Consider the following 20,614-nt stretch of genomic DNA (forward strand, 5'->3'; position numbering starts at 1 on the left):
ATCACTCTACACTCGACTGTCACGTATGATGTTGTAGCGCGATGCGTTACTGTGCCGCGCCGCGCACTCAATGAGGCTTCTCACAGCGGCTAGATCGGCGAGATGCGCTACTGTGCCGCGCAGAGCTGCCATGAATTGACATTGTCAATTAACGTATGACGTATCTTTTTTAACACTTCCTCGAAGTGGCTCTGAATGACTTGCTATATCCAGATCCCTTGCACTTGCAGCGGCGCGAAAGCACTTGATTAGGTGAACTGAATGTCTATTCGAAACCCTAACCCTCTAATCTGATCCCAACCCTACATTGAATCAAATAGACGAAAATTTCGATTGTCAGTGCAGGGACCCCTTTCACTTTTAGAAACATTTTTGATTGGCGATGTCAACCCATCGAGATCGTTGCTGCAAAGCAAATCAACGATCGACGTTGACGGATGTTACTCGTCTAAATTTCTTCGAAGTAGCGCGCGCCGGGCCAAATCATTAACAATGGTCAACGATCGACGATGCAAAGCAAAAATGCTAGTTCGCACGGCGCGTCGAAGCGGCGAAGTCATCCAAACAAAATTGAAGCGAAAATTTGTAATATATTACCTGGGGCTATCATGTTCATAAACATTCCGCCGAATAAAGATTCGGCGGAATGACAGGCTGAGCGCGGCCCAGTAAAAAGTATATACACACTTTTTTGACACACGCCGCCTGGCGTACACGCTTTGAGAGGTATACAACGTGTAGCAAACAATTTCCCGTTCAATTTCAGTTGACTCATATCATACGTTAACTTTAATTGACGATGTCAATTCATCGCAGCTCGGTGCGGCAAAGTAGCGCATCTCGCCAATCTAGCGAGAAGACTCATTGAGTGCGAGAAGCCTCATTGAGTGCGCGGCGCGGCACATTAACGCATCGTGCTACAAACGTTGCTCTAACCAGGGCCCTCTCGCTTGCAGTAGCGCGCGACCGTATTCTACTTGTGAAACCGTATTCTACTTGTGAAACAAGCGCGTCACGCAGTACGCGTAGACACATGGCTATGTGAACTACAAACGTTAACTTAGTGCAAAATAAAGCAAGTTATAAATCTATTTCATACGTACGCGTATCAAATTCAAAATTGGATGTGCTTTCACGGGAGATATAGCACGGTCAATCAATTAGTCAATCAATAAGTCAATATGCATTATTAATTATTTTACATTTATACGGGTAAAATCTAAGTAATCTAAAATTTGGCAATTGTTAATGGACTATCACTAACTTGGCGCTACTTCGAAAACATTTTTTTATGATATCATTTTTCAATTTTATTGCCATTACAATGAATAATGATATCATAATAAAAATAAGTAGACATCCGATCATAAACTTGTTAGGTCCAGTACAACCTAAGATGTCGCCTGACTAACAATGTGGTGTATACATGGACACATCCTTAACATCTTAGATAGATGCTAAGAGTGATGGAAGACTCCCCAGCCTATTTGTAAATATTATTTGCTAGCTATTAATATTTTATGAATATTTGTGATGATCTTATGTATCATTACTTTACTTTACTTTACTTACTTTATTATGTTTTGATTCGATTTGATTTGATATGATTTTAACAAATAGTCTTCACAACCTCCGGAGGTATGGGACCGCTCTGCACAGTGTTTGTAGATCGTGTCTCTGAGATGATAGCTGACCACAAAAAAGAAGCCAAGAGCCAAGTCAAAAATCATATCAGAACACGATTCAGATTTGATCTGTTAAGAAGTACACTCATTGCACTGAGGGGAATCAGAGGAAGGTCAACAGCCCAGCATCTTGAACTGCAAGACGTATCCTTCAACCTCATTCCCCAGAAGACGAGCTTTGAGGTCTCCTAGATTTGTTTATGTAAATTTTGTAGATATTTTACTGTACTATTTTATATTGTATACAATTTTACGGACGAAATGATCCCAGGGGGGACTCCCAACCCACCGCTTCGGCGGGTAGTTGATGCACCGATCACAAGCAATAGCCACTTTGGTCAACTTGCTGTGAGGTGTCTCAGCTACATGGGTTGGGGGTCCCCCCTTTTTTTTTTTTTTTTTTTTTTTTTTTTTTAACAAATAGTATTACATTTTTGACGGCCCCAACGTTAATGTGGCTTTTGCTATGTGTTGGTTCAGCCGAATTAATTATTATGTAATCAAGTTTATTTTTCTCTTTTGGTTAGTTGTCATCCGGCCAAACATTAAGCAACTTATATTGCAGCACCATTTTTCAATTAGAATGTTAAAATATGTCATTGTAATTTTGCATGGCTGAAATGTAACGCTTGATTTGTATATATAATAATTAATTGAATTTTCAAATAAAATCAAAAAATCAGCCATTGAAAGCATGAACTAAAAAACCCTCACAGAGAGCAAAATTTTTACCAAACCCCTAAAGATATACTGGAGGGTTCTTAAATCTATTGTTAATTCTGCATAATATAAAAACTGCTGCTGCAATGATAATACTATGTGCAGAGCCCACTACAGCTACTATACAATGTATTGAAGGCTAGGGGTATCCTAAGAAGATTCCTGATCTTTTCTCATTGTCTTTTCTCAACTTCCAGCAATTGTCTAGAAACTTCCATTAACTTGATAAAATTGAGAACGAAAGCACTATTAATACAATCACAGGCTGCTGACTTAAAAGATACTTGGACTCCAAACAATTTTAAGTTACAGTAATTTAATTTAATTGCAGCGGCACATAATTTAAACTATTGCTATCATTATTGTACTACAGACTGAAAATATCTCAGATCGATTTTGGGCGTTTTTAACCACTTGTAGTTGTAATTCTTAAATATGAGATATCCTAATTTATAACTTTTTAATCAGAGTGAACTATTAATTGATATTTGATAATTTATTTATTTGATAGTTTAGTCTGATATTGATATTAATATTGATTATATTGATATTGTTATTATTGAATGAAGCCAACTCCAGACATAAATAAAACTACTTCTATTAACAAAGGGACTTGGAGTATAAACGACCAATTTTGCATTATTGTCTATCCAACCAAGAATTCAGGAGGCAAGGGTGGGTGCGTAAACTTTATGGTCTGCACTCTGCACTCTCAGATCCTGTATCACCCTGGATTCATTTCGACGTATTTTTGGTAAAAGTATACATATACTTTCTGGTCACTCTCTTGCTACTCCAAGTCCCCTAAGATATATGGTCTAAAGTTTGCACTAGTTATATTTATAAAATATGTTTTTGTCTGCTTTAACTGATACTAAATAAAATTGTTGTTTTCTTGAAATTGTTGTTTTCTTGACTATTACAGATAGAAAGATCCATTGCAAATGAGTTTAATATCTACTTCAATTTTATTGCCTCCACTCTGAGGAGATGTATTCAAACAATATATAGATATTATATGACCCTATATAAAAATAAAAATCTGAGTAAAAAACCCCTTTAAAAACTGGGGAACATTTACAAAAACCTTAACAGTAAAAGTAGCCATATGACAATCTACTGGCTCTAAATTTATATCTAAATATGCTATTTTAACTGCACTACCACTTTTATCCCTCTTTCTCCTCTAAGAGCAGTAATTGTTGTTCTCAATCAGTCAAATCTTATTCTTTTCCTGATAAATGTTATCGCCTCACTGTATCTTTGACCTGATCTTCTAGATAATTTATCAGCTAACTTCTTGAAGAAAGCATTAGCTTCTCTTCCCATTCCACCTGTTGTTGATAGGACTATTGGTGTGAATGTTCCATGTTCAACTTCAATGATCCTTTTGTTGTATGCGCTTTTCTTCTGTCTCTCATGGCTAGTGTAAATACTCGTTTGAGATCCAAGAGCCTTATTGGAAGAGCATGAAATACTCTTACATCTAAAAATGCTCTTACCGATGGGTTCCAAATAGTCTTAGCGAGTTTTTATCATTCGAAGACTACCTTGTATGCTGTCAAACAGTAATTTGCACCTAAGTTCACACCTAATAATTATAAATCAAAATTCAATTTGATGATAACCTTTAGACTTATCTTTAAATGTCTGACCTTCACTTACATTAATGTCCTATACTGATGTAGCAGGTAGCTAAAGGATTGTTACGGAAATAATTGAATTTGAAAACTGAATAGCTTGATGCCTTGGTCAGTAGTCACATCATTTTTTGCTGATCAGTGATTTATTTTTAGGCACTAATCGCAATGACAAAGGACTAATCACTTATCAGACTTTGCACGGCCACCATGTCAAAGTGAGTATTTCCTGTATTTGAAAGTATTTTCAATATTTGTATTTCTTCCAATTTAGCTTTGATTTTGTAAGTATGATCAGTTAACAAACATGATACCATTATGTAGAATAGTTTAATCTACTACTTACCAACATACTTTCTCAGAGCCCACACTCCTGGTCCTGCTATAAGAACTCCCAGTTCAACTCAGAAAACCCCTAAAAGAAGAAAATGTACAGATCCAGTTGAAGTCTCATGTAGGATAAGACCTGTGGCTGGTACCTCCTGCGTAGATCAGATTAATGATAATACTCTAAAGATAACAGCTCCTCCTGGTTCTCAGACATTTAAGAACAACCCAGTTTCGCTGTTTTACACATTCAACAGTATCTTTAATCAAGAGGAAGCACAAAAAGCATGTTTTGACAAATTAGCTTTGCCTCTTGTTGACGATTTGATAATGGGAAAGAATGGATTGTTGTTTGCGTATGGTGTAACTTGTTCCGGAAAAACACATACAATGATAGGGCAAGCCAATAATCCTGGTATCCTACCACGGTGTTTAGATGTAGTTTTCAATTCAATCGGAGAGAACCAAGCTAGACCATTTGTGAGTAATTTTTAGAAATATCATTTACATCAGTCTTTTTTTGTATATATTTTTCCATCTTGTTAGAATGCATATTTCTCATTGATTTCTCAAACACCAAAGTTGGAGATAATCCATACGATTGAGATTAAATATTTTTTTAGATACTTATGCTTCAAACAAACCATCCTCAGATATTTTTACCTGATGACAACAACGGTATGAAAATACAGCCCGAGTATCAAGCAGCTCTTATGAAGAATCAGAAGGAACGCCAAAAACGTCAAGAAGACAGATTACGAAAAAAAGAGGGCCGGCCAGAAACACCTGACTTGTCTAAATTAGATGAGATTAGAATACCAGATAGTACGAAGCTTGATTGTGTAAGTTCATTTTCATCGCTATTTTTGCTGCTTCGGTTATTGCTTTGAGAACACGCTTTCATCTCAAAGTAAATATATACTGTTTTGAGAGTAATCCTGGTGCATCTTAACCAATACACCCGACTATGAAGTAGTCGCTGTTTCAACTTAACTGATCTTGGAATATGATAGTTGATTTAAAATTCGAATATGTAATTTATTAATTTTAAAGTATTGTATTCTGAAGAAATTTACTAAAAAGTCAATACAATATAGGTCAATGAAGACAGTGCGTATGCTGTGTTTATCAGTTACATTGAAGTGTACAATAACTACATATTTGATCTACTGGAGGATGACCAAGTTAACGAGTATGGACATCCTGTCTTACCAGAGAGTAAGAAAGTCGGTGAAGACACAAAGTAAGCTGTAGATCAATTATAATATAATGTATCAGCAGTAATAACTAATACTGTATCAGTTTTAACGAATGAACAGCTAAATTATTTAACTTAATCTATACTAACTTTATGGACTACGTTATATAGGTTGATCAAAACGATGAAAAAACTACATTTTACGAATATTTTCTTCTGTGAATAAGTAATGAATTTTATTAATATTTTAATATTTTAACTTTTCCCGGGTATAAATTCAAATCCTATAACTCCAGAAACAAAGTGATGTATGCTAAAGATGTAGTAGAAATTGAGGTGAAGAGTACGGAGGAAGCATGTGCACAGCTGTGGAGGGGTCAAGAAAGAAGACGGAAGGCAGCAACTATCCTAAATGACAAATCCTCGCGTTCTCACAGCGTCTTTAATATCAGACTCGTACAGGTGGGACTTTCAATGGATTGCTCTTATAGATCATGTGTACAGGAGTTTATATTATGGAGATATCCCAGGTGTTGTGTACTGTCCTCTTGCTAAAATGTACGTGTTCTTCAGAGTACCCAGTTGCAGTAAGGCACATACGATCTCTTGTACACACTCCCGAACACACTCCCAGGTGTTGACAGGCTGCCCTAAAACCCCCTTATCAATTATCAGTCCCGGGTCTCTAACCAAACTGTAATCATCTGCTCCTACCCCACATCTATCGTTTCACCTAATACCCCCAATTTCGTGTAGTGAGCATATTATCATGTAATGGGACCCGTGAGAATGTGTGACTGTCACCCTTTGCTCGTGTTACTTCTCATTATTACTGTACTTAGTGTTGCTATGGCGATGTAGCACTCACGCTCCCCTCTATTTATTATGCTACGTTCAACAACCAAACTTTGTAATTAGCAAGATGTTGAAACGAATCTATCCTTTTGCCACTACTGCTCCATGGTAAACATCCAATCAGTCTTTAAAATCTGTAATTATGAAAATCCCGATAATAATGAACGATTCCCTCTCTCCAGGCACCATACGATGAGGAAGGGAAGCAGATCCTGTTAAACAAGGAGATGATAACAATCAGTCAGCTGTCCCTGGTTGATCTGGCTGGCTCTGAACGTGCCTCCAAAACTAACGTGAGTTTACTTTTAAAGATTTCATTAGCCCCAAGTTTTGCCACAATTTTGATGAAACCACCTTTTACTTTATGTTCTACTTATATAATATATTGATTGCTATTTTTGCTCTGTTCACGCGAAGTTACAGAAAAGTTACCTGACCGGGCTAAGCAAAATCAACTGTCTGCCAAAAGTGACTCGTTTGACCCTTTGTAATAATTATGTCTCATATTATCATGGTAAATTCTCCTGTCTGCAGGAGGGTGTTTTTGTTAGTTTAGTAGCCGGTATTTCATCTTAACTTCAGACCTGTCTTGTTTTCACCTCTTACTTCCTGTATACATATCTTTCTATGCAGTGTGCCATATTTTAACATAGTAATTAGTGTCTACCTGATTTAACTGATATGCCAAGAATAATAGGAGCTACTTTTACTAACGGCCGCGTTGGAAATCGTCCAATTTCGTCCTACACAAATAACCTTAGAATAGGAACACTGGTGGTTCCCCAGAATATGGAATATGGATCATGTGACCAACCATATCCCAGGCTAAAGGAAGTCAGCTGAAGGAAGCAGGTGGTATCAACAGTTCACTCATGACCTTGCACGCTTGTCTGGAGACCTTGAGAGCTAACCAACTTGCTGGTCGCAACATCAAGGTTTGTACCATTGTTCCTTATTTCTATTCATTTGCCCAGTTTCGTTACATCATTTATTTCTTATTTTCCCGCTCTTTCTTGGTGATGATTTTTGAAGGGTTCCTCCTTCAATTTTGGGACTCAAGAAAATGTGTAATGGTCTGTAACAATACACATTTAAGATTTTCATTAATCAGATTACCGTGTGTAACAATACACAAACATTACCAGGATTGATTTAATTTCCGTGATCAAAACTAGATACTAATACATTATTGTTATGTACGATCATTGCTAAAATTAATCAAATCATGTCAGACACCCAGGCTACCCACATTTTGGAATGTAACACATTATTCACGGTTTATAATATCGGTATATATCCTCAGATGGTGCCGTATCGGGAGAGCAAGATAACGCTGCTCTTCAAAAACTTCTTTGAAGGATCTGGCAAAGTGAAGATGGTCGTCTGTGTCAACCCTCGTTCCGAAGACTTTGACGAAACCTTGGTAAGTTGAGAACTGCGGTTTTAAAACCCCCTCAAAATAGCAGTGTGTTGACACTGTACCCCCACAAATAACACTAGTTTAACATTTCACGCGGTGCCATTACTCGCACCGTGTTAGTTCCAGTCTCCGCACATCACAGCAACCTGTCTGCAAATCTTCACCTCGTGAACGAGAAGGGCCCTGGCCCGTGGTCGTGTTAACATTAACACATCTCTCTCTCCCTGCAGCATGTGATGAAGTTTGCTGAGTTAACCCAGGACGTGCAAGTGCAGCGCGGACAAGAAGTGCAGTTTGATGATAATGTGCTACAGCCCGGCCGCAGAAAACAGAATCTGCTATATAAACGTGTTTCCGGCCAGGCTGAGCCTCTGTCTGACATCACTAACAATAATACCAGGAATACTTTCGGGTTTAACCTCCCTGCTGTTCCACCCGCTTTCAGCATGCCTCCCTTCCCTACTTGGACTGTAAGTTTTAGTTTTTACTCTCGTGTGTATTTAACATCGTCTTTTCGTGAAATTGATATAATCATTTAATTTCAAACTTCGATTTGATATCAGTGTCCCAAAATTCTTTATATATGTAAATTATTCATTTTTCAAATCAGATGGAGAGAAGTGAATTATTGTGCTCTTTAGATTTTTTTCACTCATTTCGTTTGACGATTTGTCAAATTTATGATCGTTTGTCCAACACATTTAAGATGTCACATTAACCCCACTTTATTATCATTAAATACTAATGTTAAGTGAATAATGAACCACCCCGAACGCGAAGCTAACATGTTCCCTTTTCAAGACCGGAGACGGTTCGTCAGAAGACAAGATCCAAGCTGTGCTGGCTGCACTTCACGAGAGACAGCAAATCAAGAAAGATGCTCTCTCTGACTTTGAAAAACGAAAACAACGCATGAGGGTATGCTATTAGTTTTAAATAAAAATTGATCAATTGCATATTATTAACTGATTTCCTTTATTTCTTGAATTGTGAACTATCATGGCAAAGCTACGTCGCATTTATTGTTAATTGCACTTTTACGTTTTGAATGGGGGATTTGCTTAAAACAAATTGAGCGGCAAATCTTAAACTACATCTGAGTCAATTATAACTTTATAACTACGCAATCAGACGCTTTTGTGTCTTATCTAATCTTTGCCTTGATTTTAAGTCCGTCAGATAGATAAGATAACTGGATAAATTGTGTATCAATTTAACTCAAAATGGTCTAGAAAGTTTCTTATCAATAAGATAATTTTATAAATTGCTTAGTCTGAAAAGAATTACAGCTTTGTCCCAAGGTTTCACAAATTTACTACAACTCAGCAGTCAGCGCTCTCTTTCTCTCTCTTTCGAGGCGACACTGTGTCTGCAAGTATTTGTTTACACAGGTACCTCTCCTACTAGTTAACTTCAGACATTACAAAGTTAACAACACTATAAGTTTCCTGTAAACTTGGCTGGTCTTTAACATAACACTTGCATGGTATTGAGGGGTGTGGGTCGTGGGACCTATAAAGGGCTCTTTTTACAGTCTTGACTAAATAAAACTGCTGTCATGATGACTTTTAATTTTAATTCGAGGAGTTTTGAAATAGTTCTTGTTTTCCTTGCACCATTCAATCCTTCAGAATTTCCAGCTATTGATGCAGATATCACCATTCACCAAGTTTAAGTTCGGTTTAATTTCAATTCTAGTGCCTCTGTAGTCTGTAACCCAGGGTAACCAAGAAATATTCTGAAAGGGCTCAATTTGTCCGTATTCTTATCTACAAAATACCTCTGAGGGTTAACTCGATTAAAACCAGTGAACACATCTAGTGTTCTCTTTCCTGCACAGATCAAGACATTCCCATTCATCACGTAATTGAATGGTTAATGGGTGATCTCGATCCTTTTGTAATGTTGTATGCAGAGAAAAATTCAAATTCTAACCTGCACCATCCGTCATTATATGATCATGTATAATTTTAAAATACAAATAAGTTAATAAGGTTCCAGCTTGGCTCCACGAGATAACTGCTTATCTTCTAATTTGTATTCCCCGCTGAGATTTAATAAAACAAGATGTATATTCCCGAGGGAGTATATGTCAACATCTGTTTAATATTATACCGGGCGTGCTGCTTCTGCAAATATGCTCTAAGTGTTGTAAACAAGTGTGAGCGGGCTGGTCTTGACAGGGTACTGTTAAAGTATTGAGGTGTTGAAATGTATGGCAAATATTTGGCATCTGCGAGCTGCCAAGTGCGAGCTGCTCGCAAAGTCTTCAGTTGGATTGTGTTTATTACAGTGTAAGGCCGCAGATCATTGCTACGCCTCCTTTGCAATTACGTTAAAGATCTAATTCACTAATTCTTTAGTGAATTTATTGAACGTACATTTTAAATAAGCGGAATGTATTTCAGGCGGCTTTGATACAGATGGAGAAGGAAAACGACGAGCTACTTTACAAGACTACCCAGGGATCTGACGAGATGAACGTTTTGAGAGAAGAAAATGAGCACATGAGAGTCCATCATTCTAAACTGGAGAAAGATTTTCTAAAACTTAAACGAGAGGTTTGATTTGTTTGGGAGAAACATTCTTCCTTCAGTAAACATCTCCGGTTTTATATCTGTCATACCCTCGCAATTGGATTGTTTTACTACTTTTCATAGCTCACTCTAAAAACAATTTAGTACAAGATTCAGTTAGTCAAACTAAATATTAAGAGTAATACGTCATACTAACCTGTAATAGAACTAATAATCTGTCAGTGTAAATAGTTTCTAAATTAAGTTTAACAAATTTACTCTCAGAACGACAAATTGAAGAAGCAAAATGCTCTTTATCTGTGCGAGAGAAAACAAGTTTTGGAAGAGAAGAAATTAACTGAGGAGAAAATCAAGAAGGAGATTGAGAGGAGGGAGAATATCAAGAAAACGTTTAAAGTGGTCGTCGGAAGGGAAAAGGAAAAATGGGAAAAGAATGCGGTAAGGCGCCATTTACATTAACAAGATGAATTGGGCTTCACTTTTCTTACATTAGTAAATTAGGTTCCCGTGAAAGTCCAAGTAACATAACCGTAATATTCCCCAGGAGCAAATGATACGGAGAGTAGATCTACGTGCAGCTCAACAAGAGTCCAAACTGCGCCAAGTCCTGGAGATAGTTGGCGGAGTAAGTGAAAATGGTCAGGGGTCCGCTGGGTCTGACCAGTCGTCCACAGACGACACTTCCTTGTCAGCCATCTCTAGAAACACTTCCGTTTAAGAATACTGACTCACAAATCGACTATTATCGTTTTAGTCCGGTGGAATCTAGATTCAATTAGCTAAGCTTTCTGAGACTAAGCGGTTAAGTACCAGATCATTTACTGAGTGATGTTTCTCGGAGTGCGGAAATAACCTTAATTCGAGAGAAAAAAGTAGAGAAGTGAGATGTAGATTTGAGGAGATAATGGCTCTTGAATATCGATATCTCGAAACGTTATCTCGTGACAATATCTTCGTGTAGTTACTCTTCGTGTAGTGCATATTTTAATCTGATCACTGATCAGTTGAGACATTGAGTTCATAATATACCTATGAAGCTCGGTAGAATAAAACAGCCTTATTCTACTTCATAAGGGATTTTTGATAAATTTTTGTTGAAAATCAGAGTATGATCAAAATGCAGAGCATGACTTCTCAGACAGTCAAAATGGAAACTTTGATGTATGTTTTATTTTCAGAAATAGACGTGTTGGGTTCACAAAATTGAATTATACGTATTTTACCATTGTACTGATTGAGACATCCCATGACAGCTACAGTAACCTCGTTCACTTCCCACCAGAACCCAGATTTGATGCAGGATTTACCGGCGATAGACCCCCCAGAGCTGAGCGACATCAACTTCCCCTCTTCCTCCGGCACCTCCTCCTCCTCTTCTGGCCCCAGTTCAGCGAGCAGCGCTACTGATCTCCCTAATCGTACCGACCAGTATGGGTACTCCCAGCCATTTGCAAATACTAAGAAATATCTAGATAGGCGAGGGAGAGTAATGCCAGACGGAGGAACCACCCCACAAAGTAGAGGAGAGTTCAGTACAGGTCTGCCCAGTAATTACGCTCCTTCTTCTAAAGCTCCCTCAGAAGTGCCATCTAGCAGGGCTTCCTCCTCTAAAACTGTATCTACAAAAAGTAATCCAACTAAACCTGTGAGAGGTCCTGCGGGTGGAATCAGAGTCCTTCCCCCTGGTCCTGTCCCAGCACTTTCTCCCATAAAAATCCCCAGAACTCCCGCCTCGCAAGCCTCTAAGAAGAGTACCACTCCACACGGTCCAGGCACTGCACCCAGATCAACGGTTCCTACTCCAGCACCCTCGATAAAACCTCACGTTTACAGCCCCGTTTTGACCAAAGGTTCGCGGACTGGAGCAAAACCTAAAGCAAAATCTCCTCACCAAACAATACCTTTACCTGGCAAAGAATGCCACATATCAGTCGATGATAAGCCTGATATTCCCTTAAAAGCAAAGATTCCTAAGAACATTGACGGCTCAAAGTGGTTAAATCATCGACCAATCGAAAATTTTGATGAAGGTAATGTTAAAATTTAAACTCATCCCCAACGAGGTTACAAAAATTTGGGATGTCTCAATCACATTTTACCTGATATTTTGTTGATCTTATTGCTTGTTTTTGGTGCTTGGGACTTCCTAAATTTTGGTAACCTGAAATAATTGTTTTGCTGTTGAAATTCAAAAAACATGTCGTCTGATCGCCGATGGTGATAAAATTTGGGAAGTCCTGGCCATTGTAAAGTCTTTGACTGTGAACCAAGCTACCATGTCAAAATTTTGTACATTTTGAAAATAAACAATTTCGGTAACCACTCTGTTTTATTGAATCTAAATTTCAAACAGCAAAATAGTTCAAGAATTATTGTGTATCAACAAAATAACTGATTCTTTAAAAATTGTATCGAAATAAACGTGACCTTATGGACCTTAGCTATCCTTACGATGGGTTTAATAATTTAATCGAATTTTCAGCAAGCGTTCTAAAACCCAATCTTGAAAAGAAGAGAACAGTCGCTATACCAGACGTAGATGATTTCGATGATCAGGTACGTGAACATCTGTTTAGATAACTGTGTATCCCTCCGGTATGTGTGTGTAATGTTGGTACGTAAGATGAAACTTCATTTAATGACAATGGATGGCTCTTCGGACATTCGAATAATCGAGCGTTCGAAATTGGCGCCCTATTTTGCAAAATTTCTTGATTATTTGCGTAGTGCTTAAATCGTCGTGAGCATTTTGTGACGCGCACGAAGTTACGTGCGAGAGGATGTGTAGAATTTAGCCATTATCAAATGTAACATAACATGCACAGTACACCGCACCCTCACCGATTTGTCGGGTAAAATTAGTGAAGACTGGGGGGTGATCAACTATCAAGGTTGAAAGTTTCAAGAGCATCTAAGCTTGAATTAGGTTGAAATGGAAACACGACGGCACCACATCAAAACAAGGACTGGTTATGAAGTCTCTCTTAATGTGCGCAATGTGATGTCTGTAATAGTGAATAGACGACTGTCTGGCAGTCCGCTCTACATCCAGTTTAGTTACAAATTCAGTCTGAGGCCGAATCTACATGCCACAACGTTACAATGTCAATATGTTTCGTGGACACATATTTAGCGGTAGCTTGATACTTACGGTGACTTGTGATCAACCAAAGTAGCACCGCCAGCACAGTGGGGTTCCCACAATCTGGCAGCTTTAGTCAGTGTCCTGTGATCTCTTAAATAACAAATCAATCTGTCCTGGTTCATTGAACTGCAAGCTCTTGCGACATCGTGATGAAAAGATCATAATATAGCTCATTAGTAATTAGTGAGGTTATTAAATAGTCTATTCGGTAGCGACGCTGATGTTTCAGGACTTCTAGATAAATATATTTTCATGAATTAACCTAAATGAAACGTTTTTGGTTGGTTGTTTTATACCCAATTGCAATGATTGGCTCGACTTAATTTGTCATTTTCAGACGAATCGGTATCTGCTGCAGCACCAAGAACAAGACTCCATTGGTGAAATCAGGACTCACTTTATAAAGGTAATAGTTCGACCTTAACCAGGGTCCTGGTTCAAAGTCCGGCATGGTTTTTGAGATTAGTAAGAAAGAATACCGATTGTTTTATGATAAAATGTATTTTTAAATCGTGCATTATAGTTACATTTCAACTAAAAGATTTGACCATGGTACACAATTGAATACTATACGAGTTTCTGACTCAGGGTGATATAAAAGTGTCAAGAGGTGGTGGACGCTGCGTGGAGTTTACTGATATAGAGACTTCTTCTGTTAAACCATCTGCCAAAGAAGCCTATGGAAAAGGATGCAATGTTTACCCGCCCCCTATTGCTGATTCTGGTGATTGGACCGACACTGAAACTAGGGTATGTTACCTTTTTTTTGGAAGAAGCCAACACTAACTTTCTACTTTTTTAGGGGTCACTTGTTACGTAATCGTTGAGGGGAAGGGTTTTTTTAATGATTATGCTAGTTTAATTTTAACACTAGCTATGAGTAAAACTGATATCGGAAGGGGGGCTTAATATTTGCCAGAAAGTGATTACGTAATATATGAAGTTGAACAACCCTGGGGGGGGGGGGGGGGCAACCATATTAAAGTATATTAAAGTATATCCCCGGGTCAAAATCGGAAAAAATCCTACATTTTAATATACTTTAATATACCTACAATTAGAAGATTTATATTCTTCGTTAAGATTTACATGATGAACTATATTTTTCACTCAGATTCGCAAGATAAGCCTGTTTTAGGACTAGTACATGAATTTCCACCCAGATTGGTCAAAAATTGGCTGAGCTATGAGCTTAAAAAATATGCCCATATTTGGGCATACGCTTTTGCCCAAATTCGCTTTTGCCCAAATTCGATGAAATTTCAATATTTTTTAATGAGACTAACTCTATGTGAAAGATATAACTCAGTGTTTGTTGAATATAGTGGATACTAAGTAAAAAGACCTCCATGAACAAAATTGGGAAAATTGCACATAATATCTCGGTTCGGAATACTAGCCAAAATGACTTCATTAAAATTGAAATAACTCCATCAGTTTTCAATATTTTTTCAAGAACTTTTTTGAATCGATTAAGAATTGCATGGGGGGGGGGGGGGGGGGGGGGGGGGGCCAATGGCATAAATGGAGAAAATGGAGAATTACTCATAGGTTTTTCCATTTTCTCCATAGAAATAGTCTCCATTTTATGCCATTTTATGCCATTGAAAACCTGAAAAATTTAGAATTTCGAGAAAAATTATTTTTAAAAAAGATATTTTCGGCCAATAATGAACAGGGTATCATGAAACATGGAGAAAAGTGGTTTTCAGAAAAACTTTGAAAAATGTTGACTTAGAAAATTTTCGGTCCGAGTCATTTTCGATACGTACCTCCCGTATCGAGAGCTCCCGATTCCGAGCTCTTGTTGCAAAGGGGAGGCCTGCCTTGCGAGATCGCATTATCTCGAGTCCAAAATTGTGTATCGAGGGGAAGGTGTGGACTTCGAAAAACCGAAAAAATATTTTCGGCAAATAATGAACAGGGTAGCATGAAACGTGGAGAAAAGCGGTTTTCAGAAAAAATTTGAAAAATTTTGACCGAAAAAATATTTTCGGCTTATAATGAACGTGGAGAAAAGTGTTTTTCAGAAAAACTTTGGAAAATTTTGACTTTTAATTTACCCCTCGGTACACAATTTTGGACTCGAGGCTTCCCCCTGGTAATGCGTTCTCGGAAGGCAGACCTCCCCTTTGCAACACGAGCTTGGAATCGGGAGCTCCCGATACGAGAGGTACGTATCGAGAATGACTCGGGCCGGAAATTTTCGAAGTCAAAATTTCTAAAAACCACTTTTCTCCACGTTTCATGCTACCCTCTTCATTATTAGCCGAAAATATTTTTTTGGTTTTTCGGTTTATCGAAGTCTGCACCTACCCCTCGATACACAAATTTGGACTCGAGGCTTCCCCTGGTAATGCGATCTCGGAAGGCAGGCCTCCCCTTTGCAGTGCGAGCTTGTTTCGACTTTCGAGGATGTAGGTCTCACTTCTCAGTGCCTATTACTCTCCCCTATTACTCACTCCTGCTGTAGCCTGTAGAAATAACTTTACACTAGGCTTAAGTAATTATGAGTTTGCCTGAAGTGTGCCTCTACTAACCTAGTATAAGCATCAAGTAGCCTACTATGAGCTTTCATTAGCTTGTTACGCCCCTAGTAAGCGTAAATAAACATGTTAGGATGTCCAATTTAGGTGTTAAATGGTGTTAAAGATGAAATTTCGAAGACAAAATTCATGGCATAAAATGGAGAAAATGGAGAATTACTCATGGGTTTTTCCATTTTCTCCATAGAAAAAGTCTCCATTTTATGCCATTTTATGCCATTTTATGCCATTGGCCCCCCCCCCCCCCCCCCCAATTGCATTTCAAGCTTATTTTGGGCAACAATTTTTGATGTAGGTATAGAAAACCGCGTTTCTTGGTATTTAGTGTATGCTAGTCAAGCTCTAGTCACGAAGCACGAACGGCAGGGCGTACCGTATAGTAGAAATGAAACGAGTATATTAAAAAGGATAATTAATTAAATGGAAAAGTAATACAAAGTGAACGTCAACAGATAAAACTTCTAAGTGTTCGCTCCAAACGATTGACGTGACTATAGATCACTCGACGTGTCTAATCACAAAAGATAGTGCTCAGTCAGACTGGCTATCGTCAATTCGAATCCCTTAAAATGATTAAGGGGCAACTAAGAAGTGAGCTCTCCACTTCCGGCTCTTCGGGTATACTCTCAAAACTTCGTCACGCCACACTGCGTGACAGCACAACGCATTTGCTTGTACCACGTGACACGCCGTCTCGCCAATGAGCACTCCACTAGCAGTCACGCTGTGGTCGCGAGGACCAACCACAGGCCTGGCTGTAAGTCAGGTGCAAAGTGAGCGGACGGCTCGTTTCAGACAGTTAGTCTGACAGTAGTTCTGCCAGCCAACCGACTTACACTCAAAATGTGTAACTCCCAAATACGAACATATAAAAACATTGGTTATTATATAATACCCGGAAACACATACTAAATTATACGTCCCGTAAACTTTATACTAAAACTAAGATATCCTAAAAGATATCTCTAAATACCATATTACAACATCTCTACCCAAAAATTTTTTTCGAATATTTTAAAACAATAAAATAATCGCCCTTTTCAAAATTTAAATTTCAATGCTTCCACGCATCAAAAGTCCAAAACTTAAAAATAGGTCAAGTTTCAAAATATAGTACACGGCCCTAACCCTGTGCATTAAATTTAAATCCTCAAAATCCTAAAGTTAAAACTGAAAATACTAAAATTAAAACTAAAATTGACTTCCAAAAATCTTTTAAAACTTTCCAATACTTCCTTTTCGCACCAAGTAGCAGAGTCCTTGGTGTTGAGTCTTCATCATTAGATAGAGCTGATCGAATCTCTAAATCGTCCTTGACAAGCAAACAAAGAAGTCAAAATAAAATCGAAAGTTTCTACGTTTCCGCCACTAAAGCAGCCCTGAGCGAGTCGTGTTGCGAGTAAAGATCCTAATATCCCTATCAGTACTGTTCTGAAAGATACACGTGTTATACCTAAGTAAGGTACTAAATCCCTGCTAAGTACTAAATGGAAAGTTCTAGCTAAGTGCGTAAGATATTACTGTACTGAGACTAGATTCCAAAGTAAGTGTACTCCCTGTCAGGGCTTCTTCCCGTCTTCTACTGGCTCAAATACCTCAAGAGATCCTTGACCACACTAACTTTCTCGTACCCCAAACGGTCGGGTTGTCTCCGCTCCTCAGGTCTCCTAGTGTTATATCTACGCTCCTCCCTCGGAGGGCTCTGTCTTCTTAGATCCACAGGGGAAAGCGATCCTGTTGTGTCAATGTCGTGCCCCACTGTATCATATGACATAGAACTGTTATGACCCATCGTTCCTTTACCAACAACTGGACTCGATGATCTTCTAGCGGCCGATCTCTCTCTAGCTGGAGTGAAGAATTCTGCAGAATTATCAACTGTTTCTACACTATCGCCTGAGGGAATGTTATGTGTGAGAGGTGTTACAGTACTAAAACTAGGATTAGTAGAATTCATATCTAGTTGTGCAGGACTATTCACAACCCTAGGAGTAGAACTTAAACTAGGTTGTTTATAAATGCTAGCTGCACTATCCTTCTCCAGACGAAACTTCTTCGGATGAACCTCTCTTCTCCTTGCTACAACTGGTGCTCTTCTCAGTTGAAAATCTGTCTCCTCTTCACTATCACTATCGGAATAGACTACATCTCGCCTTGATGAGTCCGTCTTTAACTCGGCTTCATTGCTAACAATTTTAGGCAATGTAAAGCTAGTCTCTAGTTTCTCAGAAAACTTGTTCCTGACATATCTCTTTAACTTTCCAATGTTAAACACCTTCTTCTCTCCATCAGGCAAATCTAAACAGTACAAGTGATCGTTTATCTTCTTAGAGATCTTATACGGGCCAACCCAACGAGGACCGAACTTGTGCTTTGGACAATTTATCAAAACAAAAGCTTCCTCACCTTCCTCAAAGAATGGTCCTTTAACGTGCTTATCGTGATATCTCTGTGCATAGCAAAAATCACGCTCAGCTTGGACCCTCACCTTCCTGGTGATAAACTTGAGATTCTTGTACAGCTCGTATGCTTCAACATCAAACTCATTCTCCTTCATAGGCTCTAGCTCGAAATCCTTACGATTCTCAGCTAGCAGGCTTAAAGGTGTGTTTAACTCACGACCAAATACCAACCTGTTGCTAGAATAACCTGTGTGCCGATTCCGCAACGAGTTAAGTACAAAGACTACTCTAGATAACCAAAGATCCCAGTCCTGGTATCGTCCTGGTGGTAAGCTGGTTCTCAGGGCAGTATTCAACCGACGGTTCGCTCTTTCAACTCTTCCAGTACTTCGAGAAACGTACGGTTGGCCATGAATGTATTTGCAATCTAGGGCTTGAGCTATGGTCTCGAAATAATTAGCTCTAAAACCTGGATGATTATCAGCCATCATGAATCTAGGCTGGCCAAAACGATCAATCCAAAACCTTCGAATCAATGACACGCTCTCCTTAGCTGTCTGGGTCTTAGTAGGAATAGCTACCACATAATTTGACCAACAATCAGTTATAGTCAAAATATATTTGTATCCTCTAGGTGTAGCACCAACCTTCTCAGGAACTATATGATCGAAACAAATTGCTGAGTTAAAAGAGTGGAACAATATGTGCTTGAGAGGTGCCTTATTGTATGCCTGAGGCGGCTTACTTGCTGCACACCTGCAACATGCTGCGATCCATAACTTGAAACATTCACCCATTTTCGGCCAGTAGAAATGTCGTTTACAGACCTCAAGACAATTTTCTACTCCAGCATGTGCAGTCTCCTGGTTATGCACCATGTCCAGGACAGATTCATGCAAGGATTCGGGGACTATGATCAACTCTCTACTTCCCTCCGGATCCCTCACTTCAGTCCAACGTCTCCTAAGTATCCCGTCCTTGATACTTATAAGATCAAACTGTTTCCAATAACTCAACAGTTCCTGAGGCAGTTTACTAGTCTGAATGGCAACAGGTTTCTCACCCTTGGTAACCCAACTGTAGATCTGGTTTAAAATATCATCATCCTTCTGAGCCTGTTTAATCTGCTCATGGGTAGGATTAAGAAACTTTACTCCTCTCTCTAGAGAGCTTACATCACTAGTAACCGCTGAAACATTTTCCACTACATCAACTGCTCCCGCAACTACTGATGCTTCCTCTGTAGTATCAGCCTGAGTAAGATTACAATTGCAATGTCGGCTATCAACTTCAGGCGTAATCTGAACAATGTTTACAACACTAGGGTCTTCACTATTCTCATCAAACAAGAACCCCGGAATCATACTGTCCTCAACACTCACCTCATTGCAAGATTCCTCAATCAGATTACTGCAATCATCATCAACCACAGTCTCGCTGCTAACTGGTACCTGCATCCTCTTAAACAGTATCGGGTGTTTACATCTATAATGTTCACGTCTCACCCGGTTTACTCCCTCTAACGCAGCATCAAGACTAAAAGTGGAACTATGACCAATGCTCGCAACATTTTCTCGAGATTTACCATAAACCTGATACTTATAACGACTAAGTCCATCACACATCTGGTTACTCTTCCCCGAGATATGCTTCATGGTAAAAGTATAGTTAGCAAGCTCCTGAAGCTTCCTGATAACAGATGACGACATTTTAGAAAATATTGTCGTAATATTCAAGAGTGGCAGACAATCTGTGATAACCGTGAAGTTTTTAACGCCACGTAAGTAAACCGAGAAATGTTTCAGAGTCTGATATAAAGTCTCAAATTCAATTTGAGTTTGCGGCCATATCCGCTTGTGGTCCGGAACTTTACGAGAAAAGTACGCAATTACCCTCCTCTTACCTTTGATCCACTGAGTCAAAGTACCACCAAATGCGTGTTTAGAACCATCCAAAGTTACCTCATAACTATTTTCCGGATCACTAACCTCCGGAAATGCTAGGACAGGACTAGATATCAACATGTCACGTAACTTCTGAAATGCAATCTGGCAATCCTCGGTCCACTCGAATACCTTGTTCTTACGAAGTAACGCATAGAGAGGACGTGCTATCTCGGAATATCCCTTGCAGAACTTC

The 20,614-nt window shown here is 38.8% G+C and overlaps 1 protein-coding gene across 2 annotated transcripts in view; it reads left to right on the forward strand.

Annotated features, from left to right (window-relative positions):
* Positions 1-4,189: 4,189 nt before the first annotated feature.
* The window catches only part of LOC134826534 (kinesin-like protein KIF23), a 50,328-nt gene continuing 33,903 nt past the window's right edge, over positions 4,190-20,614 (forward strand). For both annotated transcript variants that reach the window (XM_063838927.1, XM_063838928.1), the window contains exons 1-17: positions 4,190-4,263; positions 4,408-4,852; positions 5,026-5,214; positions 5,470-5,615; positions 5,867-6,032; positions 6,608-6,718; positions 7,250-7,360; positions 7,729-7,848; positions 8,076-8,315; positions 8,647-8,763; positions 10,254-10,406; positions 10,647-10,820; positions 10,927-11,007; positions 11,665-12,412; positions 12,865-12,938; positions 13,865-13,933; positions 14,116-14,277. In XM_063838927.1, the coding sequence (XP_063694997.1) occupies positions 4,256-4,263; positions 4,408-4,852; positions 5,026-5,214; positions 5,470-5,615; positions 5,867-6,032; positions 6,608-6,718; positions 7,250-7,360; positions 7,729-7,848; positions 8,076-8,315; positions 8,647-8,763; positions 10,254-10,406; positions 10,647-10,820; positions 10,927-11,007; positions 11,665-12,412; positions 12,865-12,938; positions 13,865-13,933; positions 14,116-14,277 (3,114 nt within the window). In that variant the 5' untranslated portion in view covers positions 4,190-4,255. The remainder of the gene's footprint in view (positions 4,264-4,407; positions 4,853-5,025; positions 5,215-5,469; positions 5,616-5,866; positions 6,033-6,607; positions 6,719-7,249; positions 7,361-7,728; positions 7,849-8,075; positions 8,316-8,646; positions 8,764-10,253; positions 10,407-10,646; positions 10,821-10,926; positions 11,008-11,664; positions 12,413-12,864; positions 12,939-13,864; positions 13,934-14,115; positions 14,278-20,614) is intronic.

The sequence above is a fragment of the Bolinopsis microptera genome, chromosome 2 (assembly GCF_026151205.1).
Source record: "Bolinopsis microptera isolate Bmic1 chromosome 2, MBARI_Bmic_1.0, whole genome shotgun sequence".
Classification (NCBI taxonomy): domain Eukaryota; kingdom Metazoa; phylum Ctenophora; class Tentaculata; order Lobata; family Bolinopsidae; genus Bolinopsis; species Bolinopsis microptera.